The following is a 19,740-nucleotide window of genomic DNA, read 5'->3' as shown; positions in this document are numbered from 1 at the left end:
AATACCACCACTTCTTCATGTAAATAACAAGTAATAATTGCAGCTATTATATTCTGTGTTGTTTTTCTCTATTTCCACCAGGTATTAGAAGGAAAACCCATCTATGTTGATTGTTTTGGCAACCTGGTGCCATTAACCAAGAGTGGCCAACATCATATATTCAGTTTTTTTGCCTTTAAAGAAAACAGACTCCCTCTCTTTGTCAAGGTAATATATACATGGAACTTTGTAATGCATTTAATTCAAGATCAAGTAAAGCTTTGACTTCCTTTAGTAGAAGAAAATATTTGCTTTTCAGTCATTTCCAGTGATTTTTTGAAACCATTTCTGTAAAATTTTTCAAGTCCTAGAAAACCAACCATTTTTTAAAATTTCAACCTTAAATTTTAGTTATAGACTATGTTTATGGCTAAGAATGAGGGACAAATAGCCAATTCATTTATTAGAAAAACTGGCCATTCTTCTCCAAATTTTAAGGCAAGTCTCTCTCTCTCTTTTTTTTTTTTTACTATTATTTCTTTTAAATATTTGTGCTTAAAATTTTAAAACATGTGATTTCACAATTGTAGAGACCAAAAGAGTTCTTAGTGACAAATTTTTGTAATAAAAAACTCTCAAAAGACCAAGGATCTCACTTAATCTATTAACAGATTATCCCAGATAGAGCTATAGACTGGATATACTTTCATAAATTCATTCAACAAACATTTATGGAGACACTTCAGTGTACCATAAATTTGTCGTCCCTCTTTAGGAATATTAATCCACATTAGGAATTTGGCAGTAACGTATACAAGTTTTGTCCTAGATTCCCAGTTCTAACGAGGGACAAAAATGGATATGAGTGAGAGATTTGTGAAATTGAAGTAATAATTCTATTTAAATTTTACTAAGTCTGTTAAGTTTTCTCAAGATCTCTACTGCAGGCTTTCATTGTGCCATTTCTGGTTCAGTTGTTTTGCCTGATTAAAGAAAGGCTTTTACAGATCACACATTAAGCACTAACTGCTGAGGGGCAATGGATCCATTTAACACAAACAGCTGTATAACTGCTAATATTTGATATTATTGATGTGCAAAAGTCATTTTATAACCAACACAATACAAAAATAGGAAAACGACTTAAATAAACATTTCTCCAAACAAGATATACAAAGGGCCAGTAAGCACATGAAAGTATGCTCAACAGCTTAAGTAAATTCAAACTAAGACCACAGTGAGATCCCATTCCATACCCATTAGGTTGGCTATTATCAAAAACAAACAAACAAATAAACAGAAAATAACAAATGTTGGTAAGGATGTGGAGAAATTGGGATCCTGATACATTGATTGCTGGTGGGAATGTAAAATGGTGCAGCCACTGTGGAAAACAGTATGGCAGTTCCTCGAAAAGTTAAACATAGAATTAGCATATGATCCAGCAATTCCTGAAAAATTGAAAGCAGGGACTCGGTTACTTGCAATGTTCATAGCAGCATCTTCCCAGTAGTCAAAAGGTGGAAGCATCCCAAATACCCATCCACAGATGAATGGATAAACAAAATGTGGTATATGCATACAATGGAATATTATTCAGCCTTAAAATGAGTGAAATTAGCCAGACACAAAAGACAAATATTGTATGTTCCCACTTATATGAGGTACCTAGAGTAGTCAAATGCAGAGTCAGAAAATAGAATGGTGGTTACCAGGGGATCGGGGAAGGAAGGAATGGGAAGTTAATGGAAACGGTTTCAGTTTGTGAAGGTGAAAACGTTCTGAAGATGCATGGTGGTAATAGTTATACAACAGTGTGAATGTACTTAATGCTACTACACTGTGCATGTAAAAATGGTTGAAATGATGTTTTATGTATAATTTAACACAAACTTCAAAAAGAACAAAATTCTGATATATGTTGCAACGTGAATGTATAACTCTACCTATACGAGGCACTTAGAAGGGGCAAACTTATAGCAACAGAAGGTTGAACAGAGGTTACTAGGTGCTGGGAGAGGAGTAGAATGGGGAATTACTGCTTAACGGGTACAGAGTGGCTGTTTGGGATGATGGAAAATTCTGCATAGTAGTGATGATTGCACAACTTTGTGAATGTGCTTCATGACACTGAATTGTATGCTTGAAAATGGTGAGTGTATAAACGAAAATGGTAAATTTTATGTATATTTTACCACATTTTTTTAAGCTAAATGATTTTTTTTAACCATTCTAAATGACAATAGGAAAGGGGAAAAGGAACACCTCCAAATCCTTATTTAGCATTATCTAATGATTTTTCCTGATTCTTTTGAGTATCATCTCATTAAAATAAATAGTGTGCATCATATAGGTGAAGCATGTATGCCTTTCTTGTTCAAGGTACGTGATACAACTCAGGAACCTTGCGGACGACTATCATTTATGAAAGAGCCAAAATCTACAAGAGGCCTGGTGCATCAAGCTATTTGCAACTTAAACATCACCCTGCCAATTTATGCGAAGGTATTGTAATCTTCTGTAGTGCAATTCAGGGAGTATAGCATTTGATTTTCAAATTCTTTAAAATAAACAAAAGCAAAGACACTGAATGCAACCATATATAACAATCATTTTTGATACCCTGTCCAGTTTATGATTTTCCATTTAAGTAAGGGAAAAAGTAACTCTACCTTATTTCACATTAAATTCATTTTGATGGAAATTTTTCTGTAAATACATATTAGATATGGAAGAGAGAAAATTCAAATTTAAGATTTAATTTTTTGGACTAATTTTTAAAAATTAAATAGTTCACTTTGCCTTTCTTATTGTTTTTATGTGCCCTCCTGGCACCATACTAGTACATTTCACCCTACCGAAACTTTATGAGTCTATTAGCTTCGGTTTACTACCATTTCACAGGTGGATTATGTATTATGAGATTCAGAACAACAACAGGATATTTTACCTTGTTGCTAAAATAATTATTTGTTCATCTTGTACCCTATACTGTTTTAGGAGCATCAAATTAATTTTTCAAGTATTTTAACATGATTAGTATATAAAATACTCGCATGTTATAGGAGTAGATTTGAAACATGGTTGAAAGGAAAATTCATTAATTCTTGACCCAAATCTACCTACAGGTATTACTTTCTAGTGAAACCTCTCCCCATTATAGAATTCTTTGATTACTCTGATCAAATCAAAGAAGTCAAGGGGGATGAATTAAATGTTGGGGAGAACTTTATTTATTATTAAAAAAAAATTTAACCAGTATCCCTTTCCTTTTAATGGAAAGCTCCCACATGGCAATTTATAGGAGGTTATAGCAAGTGATCAGTGTGAATTTTAGAGGTTAGGAAGTGGGATGAGTAGTGGCAGGTGAGACCTGGAGGAGAGGTAGAAGTATATTTAAAATTCTAGGGCTTCCCTGGTGGCGCAGTGGTTGAGAGTCCGCCTGCCAATGCAGGGGACATGGGTTCATGCCCCGGTCCGGGAAGATCCCACATGCCGCGGAGCGGCTAGGCCCGTGAGCCATGGCTACTGAGCCTGTGTGTCCGGAGCCTGTGCTCCGCAACGGGAGAGGCCAAAACAGTGAGAGGCCCACGTACCACAAAAAAAAAAAAAAAAAAAAATTCTAAATCTTGACTCTGCAAAACAAAACATTTCCTATACTTCTTTTTATTTACCACAGTATATTTTTCTTACTTAATTATTCTTATAAATTAGAGATCAGTCACATAGAGATAAGCATGTAGTGTCATGTTTAACATTGTAAATTCTTATTAAATGATAAAAATTAAATGAAATACCAGTATCTGTTTACATAAATTTACATATTATTCCAAGAATTAGAATACAGCAATAAGTATATTGATCCAGTAAGTGGACTGTAATTGCACTCCAATGGTACAGAATGTACTTTGGGGTTTGTACTGCTGCTCACTTTTGAGTCACCGAAGCAGATTACCAAATAAGAACCACGAAGAAATATGTACTGCTGGGGCAATCCACCTAAGTGATATGTAAAGATGAATGAGCTTTGTCTCTGATTTCAGTGAGCTTTCAATGTGCTATAAAAGAAAGGATTTAGTTTATTATTACTTTTTACTTTTAAGTCAAGATGTATCAGACACAGTTATTAATGCTGTGATGGTCCAGGACAACTTTCCATTTAGTAACTCAAAACAAAAGAAAACATTGCCAAACAGTGTATAGTTCAGATATATTTTAGAACTTAGTAGCTCTTAATTATAATAGAACTCCTAAATATTGCCTGTGTATTGAAAATATTTTCACCATATGTTTATTTGTGGCTTTTACATTTTTAGCCAATATCTGTAAATGGCTGAGATATTGTCATCACCATTTCTGTAGACATATGCCATCAAATCCATTAAACGTCAAACTTTGAGGCTGCTGGTAACGGAGCATCTGAAATTAGTATATTTATAATTTTAGTTCTTTTGTCTAGTAGATTAGTCTATTTATAATCTTGGTTCTTTTGTCTCTTGAATCTACAGACATTTGCATTTAAATCAATCTTCTTTAATTTTTGTGCTTGTTTTCCGTACACTGTTAGTAAGAAAAAATACAAGTACGCTGACGTATGCTTACCTATTGATATCTGTTGTCAGGGTATTTAGTCTTGTCTTTTCTTCTAAATACTCTCCACTCTTCCTGCTCTCTTTTTTCCATCTTGCATGGCATCTTGGGGCGGCAAGGAATCAGAGTCAGATCAAGAACAGGAGGAAGAGGTAATTGTGTGGCATTGTCACTTGTTAATGGCTGTGTTACTGCTATAACCACTGATAAGAGCACATGGTTACCTGTGTCTTAGAAGGGTTACACCGTTGTCCTTAGTAATTAAAGGGTCACGATCTTACTTAACCTCTCTGAGCCTGTTTTCTCATCTTATGGACTGATTTCAGAGGACAGTAATATTTCCCTATAAATTGTTACCTGTCTTTATGCAGCAATATAGATTACTAACAGCTGAAGACCAAAACCATTATCTCAGTGGTTCTCAAAGGTTGGTCTGGAGATGTCTGGAGGTCAAAACTCTTTCCTTAATATTACTGAAACATTTTTTGCCTTTTAGCTCCCATATCCTCAGAAGCTACATAGGAGTCTTCCAGAGGCTCCATTACATGTGATGACATCATCACCCTGACAGTCTGGAATGTGTGCTTGTGTATACTTGGGTTCTTGTATATTCTCAGCTTTCATTTGTAATACAGATATTTATTTATATATGTTAAACAGAAGTTCTGCAGACTCCTCAGTATTTTTTTAGGAGTGTAAAGGGGGGTTAATAAAAAGTTTGAGAACCACTGAAATAAAAAACTTTAAGGAGCATGTAGTTCATCCATTTGACTATACTAATATTATAATGCAGAACTCTACATATAATGAGCATTTCTTATAAGGTAGATTCTTTACTAAGTGCTCCACATACCCCACCAACACTGATCTGACAATCACCCTATGAGGTGTGTGCTATCATATCATAGATATGTGACAGATGAAGAAAATGAGCCTTAGAGAGGTTACCTTGAATAAACATCCATTTGAATTATACCTGCTTCGATAGTCAAAGCAAGTATGTGTTTGTTTCCCTTGTAAAGGTCTGAAAATGCCCAAACATTATCATAGAAATGAAAGAAGTCATTGGAAAAGTCCTTACACTTAACTGATTAACATGTTGCTTCCTGTTTCTAAGACAGACAAATGGAATTGTTATTAGTTGCACATAAATGTTGTCAAATATACTAATTTTATTTTTTAATGTTATTCTGTTGGATTTAAACTAGAAAACCATAAAGAAAAACATAATAAACACGCTTGTACTCACCAGCTTAAAATGTAAGGCCTTATCAGTTCATAGACTGCCCCTGAAGTCACTTCTTTACCGATACCCAGGCAGTGGGGCAGGATGAGAGAGGTGATTATAGACTCATTGTCCTGCCATGTATAACCAGATACACAATAAACTTACGACAAGACTGAAGTCATTTTTTCTCTCAACTGTGCAGTCACTCTTTGTCTCTCATATTCAATTTCCTTTCTGTAGTTGGTGACTCAATCCCCAAGCTATTCAAGATGATACGTGCATACCTTGTTGAAAGAGCAACACGATTATGAAACCAACTTTGCTATGTTCAAATGAATTCTTCCGTTAGGCTTATGATTTTTCTAATGAGTATTTTCAGGAACTATTCAGGGCTACAGATCCAGTTTGTATTCTTTTCAGGATTTGGAATTCTGGCTTATAACTAATAATGAAACTACTTCTGTAGAATGTAACACCCTGGCATGCTCTTTGTTCTTTCCTTTCTCTCAACTAAATTGACACTTACTGTTTAAAACCTACTTCACTTTTTTCCTGGCCTTTTCCAAAATACGTATTTCTAACATCAAACACACCTGCATCATACCTTCCCAGGAGTAACCTGTTAGAAAGGACTTTCCACCCATAGTGTCTAGAAGGGAGATTTGTTTTTTCAAAGTTAGGATAAGAATCAGAGACTCTAGGGAAGAACCGTAGCAAATTACTCTGACCTTCCTCTAGCTTATGGCATTTCCCACGTATATAAAATAGGAGCTTACTGTACACATCAGGGGCTGTGAGGCAAGATGCTATTTGTAACCATTCAATTTATGTATGTTTTCTTTCAGATCGATATGACATCAGAAAAAAGTAAGATTTCGAATAAAATTGAGTTTGTTTGAAAGCTGGCTACAATAAAGAAAAGCATGAATCAGGATGCAAGCTAGTTGCCATTACTAACCACTATAATAATTATGTTTTTATATTATCCTTATTAATCATTAATATTTATTTAGAAAAGCAGCTTGGCCAGTTAAATTATGAATATATCTAATTTGTGAGCTAATTAGCAGTAAAATGCAATGATTATTCATCTAAGCATTCACTTTCTTTTAGATCCCTGTTAACCCTGCTACTGCTGTTATGCTTGTTTAGAAACCCACCCTACCGTTTTTGTCCATTTGTTAGCATAATATTGTCATCTCATTTTTTTAAGCTCTGACATGACAGTATCACTTTTTATATCAAGCAACAACTGACATCAGTAGAGAGCTCATTATTTATGTAGGCTACACCTGCAAAAGTGATACTGTCTTAATAGTTTTCAGCTAAAGCTAACTCTCCCCTCACCCCACCCCGACCCCTACCCCTTACACCTCTTACTGTGGTGAAGTATAACTGACTTTTCTAGGCTGAGGTCTAATGGACTTTTGTGAAAACTTTCTGAAAAAATTAAGAACCAGAAAAGCAAAAATTAAAACCTCCTGGATGAAATTATTAATCACAGCAGTATGTCATAGTAGTGCTAATTTTAAATAATGATTCAAAGCCTATACGTAATCTAGTACAAAGAGAACTGGTTTTTACAGACTTTGAGAGAGCTATCTTAGAGTTCATTTCAGGTTTGTAACAGTCAATTAAATTTTTAGTTTGTTGGACTGTTTCTGGTGACTCTAGCTTCTTATGTGGAAGAAGTTGAGTTTTTCAGGTTTCCTTCTTGCTTTTATGCCCCAAATGCTCTAGAAAAAAATCTAATTTTTAATGTTTATTCATTTTAAGATTTATTTTGATTCACTGTATTTCAGGGCGCTATTCCCAAAAGAAGAAAACTTAGAACCATGTTTAATATGGTCATCAGGCCCTATGCAATAATCATCAGGCCTTTTTTTTTTTTCCCTTCTTTTGAAGTCCTAGCACAATGTAATTTACTGCTAAGTTATTGAAATACTTTTAAATGAGAGTCTCCTTACCCTCATGTTAAATCATTATTCAGGACTAGAATACTTGAAATTCTGGATGTTTTCATTGTTTTATATCTGAACAAATCTGTATTGATATAAATTAATATGTCTTTGTATATGCATTTCACATAGTATAGCTCCTCAACATATACTGATTCTCTCAAGAGAAGGCATTTATGTTTATAAAAAAATTTACATTATCATTGCCTTCATTAATTCCTTTTTTTAAAGAGATTTTATTATCCCACTTTCTTCTCTGGGACTACGATGTTTATTTAAATGGCCCTTTGTTCCTTGGATACAAGCTAGTAGGAATTAAAAATTCATCCATCTGGCTCAATCATTTTTAAAAAGTTACTATATTGCTATAATGTCATAGATCCTCCTGAATGACTCCCAGGTATTGTGACTGCTTTAAAAGTTTCAAATATAGACTCATGTATGGCTTTCTTTTAGTATAAAGACAATCATAAAATAATCTTCAACCAGGCATGAAATAATCTCCAAAGGAGGGCTCTGTTGAAAGGACTCTTTCCTAAGGTCTTTTCAAGAGTAAATCCTAAAAGAGTTTGAGTTTTCTCCCTTGCCTTTAATGGGTGCAGGCCCCCACTACCTATGCCTCAAACATACTGCATCGAGCATCTTGTATGTGGACTTTTAGGGAAGTAAATACGGTTCACCACAGTAACGTTTTCCATATTTGTTCTAATTTCTTACCATTCTCCTGCCTGCACATTTCAGCAAGGCCACCTCTCCCACCAGTTTTATTCCACCTTTGCTTTGCATGGAAATAACTTGGCTTACATAAACTGTGCGTGTGTCCTGTGTGACTGTCTCTGATTTGGGTTGCCATGCATCACATTTTAACTTTGGACTCACATATAAGTTTAATCACAATCGTTGTTTTTGTTGTTTTTCTTTCCTTTCCTTTCTTTCCCTCCTTGGTCTGTCCATTACGTGTCTAAACAAGGAGGTTGCTCCAAGGAAAGGACCATGCCTCTCAGCACAAGACTGTTTGTTTTGTTGTTGGTGTGAATTTCCCTTAGATGAAATGCCGGTTTGCAGCTGATTCAGATATATTTTATATAGTCATTGTATATTGGCAGAACTAAATATACTGAATTCCAGATTTTTGTATGATTAAATAATGTCTATACATCATTAGACGATATTCTGAGTTTGCTACTACTGGCTTTCTCCTAGAGGAAATCAACTTTCTGCAATTTCTAATGCTTTTTTCCTTTTTTTCCCATGTTCATCTTTTTTCAACATTGGTCTGTAACATCTGAACAATCTTGAGATATCTCTATGTAATTTCACTGCGTTCGTTCTTTGTTTTGTGATTTTGTGTGTGTCTTGATTAGTTGTGACAGTTTTGTTGTATGTGTGGATGTGCTACAAGTGAGAAAATTAAGCAAGTTATTTCCTGCTCATTTTTCCTTTTCAGTTTTTTTTCCGTTAGCCTTGCTTTGCTTTTGTATCCTGAGACCTTGTGGATCCACCATTCCCAGCCCATTTTTGTTGTTCCACCCGCCACAACAGGAAAAGACACTGTGTCGTTTCAGTCCTGATTACATTTGCCAATATCTTTTTTGATTTCCATTTTACTTTCAATGTTTTTCATTCACATCAAAGATGATGAGACAGAATCTACAGAAACATCTGTCCTGAAAAGTCACCTGGTTAATGAAGTTCCTGTCCTAGCAAGTCCGGACTTGCTCTCTGAAGTTTCTGAGATGAAACAAGATTTGATCAAAATGACTGCCATCTTGACCACAGATGGATCCGATAGGGCAGGTTCCCTCAAAGTGAAGGAGCTGGTGAAGGCTGCTGAGGAAGAGCCAGGGGAGCCTTTTGAAATTGTTGAAAGAGTTAAAGAGGACTTAGAGAAGGTGAACAAAATCCTGAGAAGCGGAACCTGCATGAGAGATGAAGACAGTGTGCCAAGGTCTCAGCCAGAGAGAGAATTAGTGGAAGAGGAATGGGTTATTGTCAGTGATGAGGAAATAGAGGAGGCTAAGCAAAAAGCATCTTTAGAAATCACCGAATACCCATGTGCAGAAGTTAGAATAGAGAAGGAGACCAAAGAAAAAGTAGAGAAAGACTCAGCAGGGCTAGTGAACTCCCTTACTGAGGATCTAAATACCTACGTGTCTCCTCACAAAGAGCCACCGCAGACGGTGCAAGATCTGGCAGGGGAGAAACGTGAGGCTCTGGGTCCTTGCAGGAGCTCTGAAAGCGAAGGGAAAGCTAAAGGAGCGTCTTCAGAGGAGACACAGAGTACGCAGAAACAGCCCAAACCAAGCCTGGGCATAAAGAAGCCAGTGAGAAGGAAATTAAAAGAAAAACAAAAACAAAAAGAGGATAGTTCACAAGCTAGTGCAGAAAAAACTGAACTTAAAAAAGGTAGTTCAGAAGAGTCATTAGATGAGGACCCAGGTTTAGCCCCCGAGCCTCTTCCCCCTGTAAAAGCTACGTCACCTTTGATAGAAGAAACTCCCATTGGTTCCATAAAGGACAAGGTGAAGGCCCTTCAAAAACGAGTGGAAGATGAACAGAAAGGGCGAAGCAAGTTGCCTGTCAGAGTCAAAGGCAAAGAAGATGTGCCAAAAAAGATAACACAAAGGACACATCTAGCTGCATCCCCCTCTCTGAAGTCCGAGAGACACGCGCCAGCATCGCCCTCCTTGAAAACAGAAAGACACTCTTCTCTTTCCTCTTCTGCAAAAACTGAGAGGCACCCTCCAGTATCACCAGTGAGTAAAACCGAGAAACACTCACCCTTGTCACCCTCTGCAAAGACTGAAAAGCACTCACCTGTGTCATCGTCAAGTAAAACCGAGAAACACTCACCCTTGTCACCCTCCGCAAAAACTGAAAGACACTCCCCTGTATCCTCTTCTACAAAAACAGAAAGACACCCACCTGTTTCGCCTTCAGGTAAAACAGACAAACGCCCACCCGGCTCGCCCTCTGGGAGAACAGAGAAACATCCACCAGTGTCACCTGGCAGAACAGAGAAACGCTTGCTTGTATCACCAGCTGGAAGAATGGAAAAACATTCACCCGTCTCAACCTCTGGGAAAACCGAGAAGCACCTGCCTGTGTCACCTTCTGGGAAAACAGACAAGCAACCACCTGTCTCCCCCACCTCAAAAACAGAAAGAATCGAGGAGACGATGTCTGTTCGGGAGTTGATGAAAGCTTTCCAGTCAGGTCAGGACCCATCTAAACATAAGACTGGACTCTTTGAGCACAAATCCGCAAAACCAAAACAGCCACAAGAAAAAAGCAAAGTTCGGGTAGAAAAAGAAAAGGGGCAGATAGTAACCCCGAGAGAAACGCAGAAAACGGAGAGTCAGACAATCAAACGAGGCCAGCGATTCCTGGTCACGGGACCTTCAGAATCCAGAAGAGCGGTCCGTGCTTCCTCCGCAGGGTTTAAGAGAGAAGATGTAGCTGAAGGAAAGGAGAAAGCACTCAACCACAAAACACCCGAACCTGTTCAGCCAGCACCTGAAGAAGAAAGCCATAAAGATAGTGAAGTCCCCAAAGAAAAGCTGGCTGATGAACAGGGAGACATGGATCTCCAGATCAGCCCAGACAGGAAAACCTCCACTGACTTTTCTGAGGTCATTAAGCAGGAACTGGAAGACAATGACAAATACCAACAGTTCCGCCTGAGTGAAGAGACTGAGAAGGCGCAGCTTCACTTAGACCAAGTGCTCACTAGTCCTTTCAACACAACATTCCCACTAGATTACATGAAAGATGAGTTCCTCCCAGCCCTGTCTTTACAGAGTGGTGCCTTACATGGCAGTTCGGAAAGCCTGAAGCAGGAAGGGGTAGCAGGTTCTCCGTGTGGAAGCCTGATGGAAGGGACCCCTCAGATTAGTTCAGAAGAAAGCTATAAGCATGAGGGCCTAGCAGAGACCCCCGAGACAAGCCCAGAAAGCCTTTCTTTCTCACCAAAGAAAAGGGAGGAGCAAATTGAGGAAACAAAGGAAACTACCAAGTTAAAAACACCACCAGAAATTCATTCCGAAAAAGGACATCCCTCAACCAAAGACGTTACTGATGGTTCTGAAGGGCAAGGTGCTGCAGTCACGGGGGGCACAGAGCCCTCTGCTGAGTGTTTGCTGAAGGAGGTCACCCTAGACCCTTCCAAAGACACGTGCCCCCCACAAGAAGGTGACGGCCTTGGCAGTCAAGGTGTATCATTAGCAAAAGAAACATCCGAAGGACTGACTGAGGAAGTGTCCTATGATGAAGGTCCACTTAAATATGTTAGTTCAGCCCATGAGACACAAATTGATACTGAAGCTCAGGGATCCACAGCCACCAAGCCCTCAGATGAGACAAAGGCCTTGCCGCTGCCTGATGCTGCTGTAAAGACAGGCCCAAGGGCTGAATCAAAGCCCCAGGGAGTCACTAGAAGTCCCCAAGGGTTAGAACTTGCACTCCCTAGCCGTGATAGTGAGGTCCTCAGCCCTGGGGCTGATGAATCCTTCACAGTGAGCCACAAAGACTCCCTGGAAGCCAGCCCAGTGCTGGAGGATAACTCCTCACACAAAACTCCTGACTCTCTGGAACCGAGTCCTCTGAAAGAATCCCCTTGCCATGATTCTCTTGAAAGCAGCCCTGTTGAACCAAAGATGAAGGCTGGAATTCTGCCGAGTCACTTTCCCCTTCCTTCAGCCGTTGCCAAAACAGAACTCTTCACGGAAGTGGCCTCTATGCGGTCCCGGCTGCTCCGAGACCCAGACGGCAGTGCTGAGGATGACAGCCTTGAGCAGACGTCACTCATGGAGAGCTCAGGGAAGAGCCCCCTTTCCCCTGACACCCCCAGCTCCGAAGAAATTAGCTATGAGGTCACACCCAAAACCACAGATGCAGGCACCCCCAAACCAGCTGTGATTCCTGAATGTGCAGAGGAGGATGACTCAGAAAATGGGGAGAGAAAGAGGTTCACACCTGAAGAGGAAATGTTTAAAATGGTAACCAAAATCAAAACGTTTGATGAACTTGAACAAGAAGCAAAGCAGAAAAGGGACTACAAAAGAGAAGCCAAGCAAGAAGAGTCTTCTTCATCCTCTGACGCAGATGTTGACTGTTCAGCAGACATGGATGAAACAAAACACACGGAGAGTGTAGAGGATGAAAGCGATGTCCCTGTGGTTGTAACATCAGAGAGCAGAAAGGCTTCTTCCTCCTCAGAAAGTGAACCTGAGTTGACACAGCTGAAGAAAGGTGCTGACTCAGGCCTCTTATCAGAGCCAGTTATTCAAGTGCAACCCCCTTCCCCTCTTCCGTCCAGCATAGACTCAAATTCCAGTCCCGAAGAAATACAATTCCAGCCTGTCGTTTCCAAACAATACACTTTTAAGATGAATGAAGATACTCAGGAAGATTCAGGTAAATCAGAGGAAGAAAAAGATCGTGAATCTCATTTACCTGAAGACAGTCATACTGTTTCTACTGATGGCCCAGAGATGTCTAACGATGATCTAAACAGAGATGCTGATCAACAAAAACTTTGTGATGACCATGGGTATGAAGCAGGGAGTCCCAGCGGCTCAGCCACTCCTATCTCTTCAGGTCTCCACAGTTCCACTGGTGATGCTGTCAGTGAGCAGCTAGTTATCCATAAGGAATCATTAGCTCTCCAAGACGCTGGTGGAAAAGATACAGAAGAAGAAGAGCTTGATGTTTCTGGAGTCGAATCTCCACAAGTAGGTTGCCCCAGTGAAAGCTCTTCATCTTTGTCCTCTTTGCATCATTGTCCAGCATCTGAAGCAAAAGAATTAGATGAAGACACAGTCTCCACATCTTCTGCTACAAAAATGGAGGTCACAAAACCTGACCAAGCTTTTGAGAGCTTACCAGAGGACCGGTCCACTCTAGACTCATCCATTACTACTCAAGCTGATAGATCGTCCTTGGATGTTCCAGTGTCTGACCCAGTGGAGACTGATGAAATCTCTGATCCTCAAATCATAAGCCCTTATGAAAATGTTCCTTCTCAACCTTTTTTCTCTAGTGAAGAAAGCAAAACCCAAACAGATACAACACACACAAGTTTTCACTCTTCTGAAGTGTCTTCTGTTACCATCACATCCTCCACTGAAGACGTAGAAGTGACAAGCGCCTCTGGAAGAACTGTTTCAAGTGAAGAATCTAATTTTGAGGACCAGAACTTGGACGTAGAACCCAAACAAGAAAGTACCTTGTGGGAAATGCAGTCGGATAGAGCCTCCTCATCTTTAGAGCCAACTGTACCAAATACATCAACAGTTGCTGGTGAACAGAGAAGCAAAGTCATCATCACAAAAACTGATGTAGATTCTGATTCCTGGAGTGAAATCCGTGAGGATGATGAAGCCTTTGAGGCTCGAGTGAAAGAGGAAGAACAGAAGATATTTGGTTTGATGGTAGACAGACAATCGCAGGGTACCACCCCTGACACCACTCCTGCTAGGACCCCAACTGAAGAGGGGACCCCAACCAGTGAGCAAAATCCGTTTCTCTTTCAGGAAGGAAAATTGTTTGAGATGACCCGAAGTGGTGCCATTGATATGACCAAAAGGTCCTATGCAGATGAAAGTTTTCACTTTTTCCAAATTGGGCAAGAATCCAGGGAAGAGACTCTCTCTGAAGACATGAGAGAAGGGGGTACTGGTGCTGAGCCCCTACAGCTGGAGACATCAGCTGAGTCATTAGCACTCTTAGAATCGAAAGAAACAGTGGATGACGAAGCAGAGCTACTCCCAGATGACCTGAGTGAGGAAGTAGAAGAAATACACGCTTCAGATGCTCCACTTAACTCCCAAATGGAGATTTCAGCCTCCATTGAAACATCAATGAAAGAGGCAACTTCTGCGGGAGCTGAGGACCTCCCCTCCATGGGAATGGGTGACACACCTCCCCTGTCCAGTGTGAAGCAGACAGCTTGCCCCGACTCCCCTAAACCGGTTGGACAAGTGCAGTTAGATTTTTCCACAGTCACTAGGTCTGTATATGCAGATCGGGGTGATGATTCTCCCGATTCATCCCCAGAGGAACAGAAATCAGTCATTGAAATCCCTACTGCACCCATGGAGAATGTGCCTTCCACTGAAAGCAGGTCCAAAATCCCTGTAAGGACTATACCCACTTCAACCCCAGCACCTCCATCTGTGGAGTCTGAGAGCTCCCTTTCTGAAGATTTTCTACCCAACCTGGATGAGGAAAGTAAACAGGATGAAACAAAACCAAAGTCTAAAATCCCCACGAAAGTGCCCGTCCAAAGAGTCGAGCAGCAGCCTTCGCATCTAGACCTGTCTCTACAGAAAACAGAGGCTCCTCAGGGACAGGACATGACAAGCAGAGCGCCAAGTAATAGAAGCAAACCTGAATCTGATGCCAGTTTGGATGCAAAGACCAAATGTCCAGTAAAAGCTAGAAGTTACATTGAGACAGAAACAGAAAGCACAGAGTGGGCAGAGGAGCTTGAGTTAGAATCAGAGGAAGGGGCCACAAAACCAAAGATATTTGCATCCCGATTGCCAGTAAAGAGCAAAAGCACCACATCTTTCTGCAGGGGGCCCACGAGCCCCACAAAAGAAAATAAGGAGCATTTCTTTGACCTTTACAGGAACTCCATAGAATTCTTTGAGGAGATTAGTGATGAGGCTTCCAAGTTAGTGGATAGACTTACACAGTCAGAAAGGGAGCAGGAGTTAGTTTCAGATGACGAAAGTAGTAGTGCCCTGGAAGTTTCAGTAATTGAAAATCTGCCACCTGTTGAGACCGAGAACTCAATTCCTGAGGACATCTTTGACACAAGGCCCATTTGGGATGAGTCCATTGAGACTCTGATTGAACGCATCCCTGATGAAAATGGCCATGACCATGCTGAAGGTATTTGCCAGCCACTGGGATTCCCTGTGCTACGCATGTCATAAATTTGATATCGTTTTTTTGTGTGTCTGTTTTATTTGGTGATTTGTGTCTCATTTTCTTTAAGCTTTCTGTAGTGGTTACTATGTTTGTGTAAGCCCTTTGTGTTTTGTGCTTTCTCTGTATACTCTTGTCTGTGGAAACAATCTCAAGATTGAGTAATGAGAATGCTTATGGAAAACATAAACATGATCGACAGGCAACGGGGATCTTGCCTTTTCTCTAGCTGCTGCACGTGACGCCATGCAAGCTTTGAGTTTTGTTGTTCTGACGTTCCAGGCTCAGCCTTAAATTAAGCATACGGATATATTTGGTTTTGTTTCATATTATGAGGATTCATTGCTTTTTCTAATTACCTTTGAGTACTTTAATAAGTACTTAACAATTTTATAATGATTAGGAAGCCATTTACACAAGAAGATTTCACATACCGTGAAATTCTAATTGTTGAGGATTTGTTTTTGATTCAGAAAGGTTGGATTTCAGATACCATTGGTAAACACTTTAAGCAAACAATCATAAGGTAAAAACATGCTTTTCATTTATGTGAATGGAGAATGGACTCTGATTAGATGCAGCAGACAACAAAAACTCAAACTTTGCATGATTTAAGTTGACTGTGAGGGGATGATGGCTCTTTGAATTATAAAAAAAGGAAACCATAGATGGCTTTGAGAAGTAGCCTCTGGTCTTCCAATATCTCTACAATAAAGACTATTATTCTTAAATTTGGGTTATAAAAAAATGACCATGACCTAAAATGCTGCCCATCAATTAATGGGGGTTAAAAATCAAAGGGAAAATTATAGTCTGTGGGAGTATTATATGAGCTTACTTAGTAGTAAGCAGACAGAAACTTTGCCCAAAAGACAATATAACATACACATACATATACATACACTTTATTCTTCCTTCTTCCAAGGTTACCAGAACCAAGACAAATGTTGTTTCTGGCCATACTGAAAAAAGCCAGGATGGTCTGATCAACCCATGATCTCGGTCTCTTGTGAATCTCGGATGTGATTTCTTTGCAGCATGACCCAGACGTGATCTTATACTGCCACAGGCAATAATAGGAGGTCCTAACCAATTACTCCATTTCTCCATCCCATTTATGATTTTTCTGGTGTTTGATGAGCTAGATGATTCTCTTCGGGTGGGCAGTATCCTCTCAGATAATTTTTAAGAGGAAAGTCCTAAGATTACTAGAAATCGGTAACTTATATAATTATGTCCAGTGACTAGTCTTGATTAAAGAGATATGGAAGCAGATGGTTTTCATGATTTTTATTACATTTATTCCCCATTCCATTCCAGAAATCAGGCAAACACACAATTTAATATGATTTAAAATGTAATCGTTAATTTGTACTGTGATCAAATATTTGGACAATTGACTGCCTTTCTTTGGATGATCAGTATTGTGGTTCCTCTCCTGTCATGGACAACCTTTGGCCATTCTGTTTTTGACCTTCTGTAGATCAACAGGATGAGCAGGAACGGATTGAGGAAAGGCTGGCTTATATTGCTGATCACCTTGGTTTCAGCTGGACAGGTAAAATGAGTGTGACCCTTTTTTTTTCAACAAAACCTGCTTGGTTTAAACGACATTGTTGCATCAGCCAACTGTCATTAACAATGAAAAAAGGCCTTTTTTTTTCTTTCCTTGAGGAAGAACGCATGGAATAGTGAAAAGAATGATACTATGAACTAGAGAATCCAGGGTCTGCATTAACTCACTGCATGAACCAGGGCAGGCCTTTAATTGTCTCCGGCATTTTGAATAATAGAACTTTAGATTAAGAGATTTTGAGAATATAAGAAGCCCCACTACCCTCCTTTGGGAGCTGTGGATATCTAAACTTCGGGGAGATTATTGTGTTTCAAAACCATTGTTAGTTGTAATTGTCATAAAATTTAATTTGAGATTCAGCCGGGGCTCCTTGTTTTAGATGCCTTGAATCAGATATCTTCATCCTGAACAGTACTAAAATTTACTTCAGATGACTGTTGAAGTACATATGAATGAGATGTTTAATAATTCTCTGAGAGATGGGTATGTTTCAGTTTAGAAATTGTATGTTAAATAATTTTTTAATGGAAGTGAATTCTAAAATCAATATGGTTTATTTACAACTCATGAGTTGTAGGTTTTAAAACTCTACCCTTTCATCTTCCCTGCTGTTTAACATATTAAAGCAAGATTGTCCGTCTGGATTTTTTTCTTTTTTCTGTTTTTGTTGTTTGTTTATTTGTTTGGTCTGACTTCCTTTTATGTCACTTGTGACTACTTAATTGAAACAAGCAGTTTAAAGTTAATATTAATCTCCTTTCAGTTTCTTAAAAATTTGGTATGAATAGGAGCTAGGAGTCATAATATCCTTAACAAAGGTAATTGATAATGTAGAATTATCTATGTAGAATAAATAATGTAGAATAAATGACTAAAGCATTTTAAAGTAATTTAAAAATACTGAGCAGGTTTATTTAATTGAGGGATTTAGGGGAAGGAAGGTTATCAAAATATCCCTGATTGACTGACTAAGTAGGTAGCATTCAGAATTATTTATTTTGCTTCTTAAGTATTTATGAGTGTATACATTAAACGTAATATCTATAATAGTTGGTGAAAATTCAAACCTTACAATCAGTGAACGGTATAAAATGAAAAATAAATTCGTCTCTCACACCTACATCTCATCTTTGAGCCCCTTTCCTCAAAGGTAACTGCTAACACTTTCTCATGTATTCAGAAAAAAATCTGCAGTGCCCACATCTATGCTTATTATTTAAAAATAAGCAAAATTTTACTTAACAGTATTCTTCATAAATACTCCATCAGCATAGAAATATCTATGGCATTCTTTTAAATGGCTATTTAATTCCACTCTATGGAGGTACCACAATTTTATCAGTGGCCTTTGTTGATGGCTACTTAGGTTGTTTCCTGTTAGTGGCAGTAGATATCCTTATGCACCGATAGATTTTTGTGGGTGTTTCTATAGGGCATATTCCTAGAAGGAAAAAAGCTGCGTAAATATATGTATATTTTTAATTTTGAAAGATATTGGCAAATTGCCCTCCAAAAAGACACCTCATTCACACACACACACACACACACACGCACGCACACACACACACGTGCACACACACCTCAATGTGTAAGCAACCATATAGAATGTTAATGGTAGACTTTAAAGGAAAACTTTGAGGCTTCTTCCCTAGGTCAGTTAATCCTTCCCAGACCTTTTATTCATGTGACATCAAATCACAGAAAGGAGTTTATCCAACCACCATAATATAGCTACAACCAGTATTTATCCAAGTACCCAGAAACAGAATTTATAGTATTTGCAAGTCCCCTAATTATGATTAAAAGTGAGACATGGTCTCTTTCTACTGTTTTCAGTCATTTATTTTCCATTGTCTTGGTTAAGAGTATAAGCCAGTATTAATGGTCTCTTCCAAATTTTGGAATTAAATGGTCCTGAATTTACATATTTTATCATCATTGCCTCAAACTTACTATTTCCACTATGACAGTGATCAATTCTATACCCAAATTTAAGGAAAATATCTGCAGTTAGTGCTAGAAGAACAGAGGCATACGAGAGTCATTTCTAATAAGTAGGAAAAAATAAAGGAACTCTGTTACAGCAATACGAAGAACACGTCATTTACAAAATCACAAGAAAATCACAAGGCAACGTGTAGAGACTCAAACTATGAAGTTAATGTATTTACAGAGGAGTATTTTCTCTTTTAGAATTAGCAAGAGAACTGGATTTCACTGAGGAGCAAATTCATCAAATTCGAATTGAGAACCCTAACTCCCTCCAAGACCAGAGTCATGCACTATTGAAGTACTGGCTAGAAAGGGATGGGAAACATGCGACAGGTAGGTGGAGAGCTATATGTAAAAGGCAATAGGCCGGAAGTAGAAAAAAGTCTTGTTCAACAAACCTTTTATGCAAATTCAGTAAAAAGATAAAATGACAGATGCCATCAACCTGAAGTGCTACTGTAAGCAAATGAGAAGAAGCTGTA

General features: G+C 38.8%; 1 protein-coding gene across 5 annotated transcripts in view; it reads left to right on the top strand.

Annotated features, from left to right (window-relative positions):
* ANK2 (ankyrin 2) overlaps positions 1-19,740 on the top strand; it is a 574,287-nt gene that overhangs the window by 536,032 nt on the left and 18,515 nt on the right. For 3 of the 5 annotated variants that reach the window (XM_032631821.1, XM_032631820.1, XM_032631826.1), the window contains 6 exons: positions 82-207; positions 2,362-2,484; positions 4,689-4,721; positions 6,643-6,664; positions 17,174-17,248; positions 19,460-19,591. In XM_032631821.1, the coding sequence (XP_032487712.1) occupies positions 82-207; positions 2,362-2,484; positions 4,689-4,721; positions 6,643-6,664; positions 17,174-17,248; positions 19,460-19,591 (511 nt within the window). Of the gene's footprint in view, positions 1-81; positions 208-2,361; positions 2,485-4,688; positions 4,722-6,642; positions 6,665-9,390; positions 15,655-17,173; positions 17,249-19,459; positions 19,592-19,740 lie in introns of all 5 variants that reach the window. The other 2 variants (XM_032631823.1, XM_032631822.1) reach the window with 2 other exon arrangements.

This window comes from Phocoena sinus, chromosome 5 (assembly GCF_008692025.1).
Source record: "Phocoena sinus isolate mPhoSin1 chromosome 5, mPhoSin1.pri, whole genome shotgun sequence".
Lineage (NCBI taxonomy): Eukaryota > Metazoa > Chordata > Mammalia > Artiodactyla > Phocoenidae > Phocoena > Phocoena sinus.
Note: the sequence above shows the minus strand (reverse complement) of the source record. Positions and strands in the feature narration are given on the sequence as shown.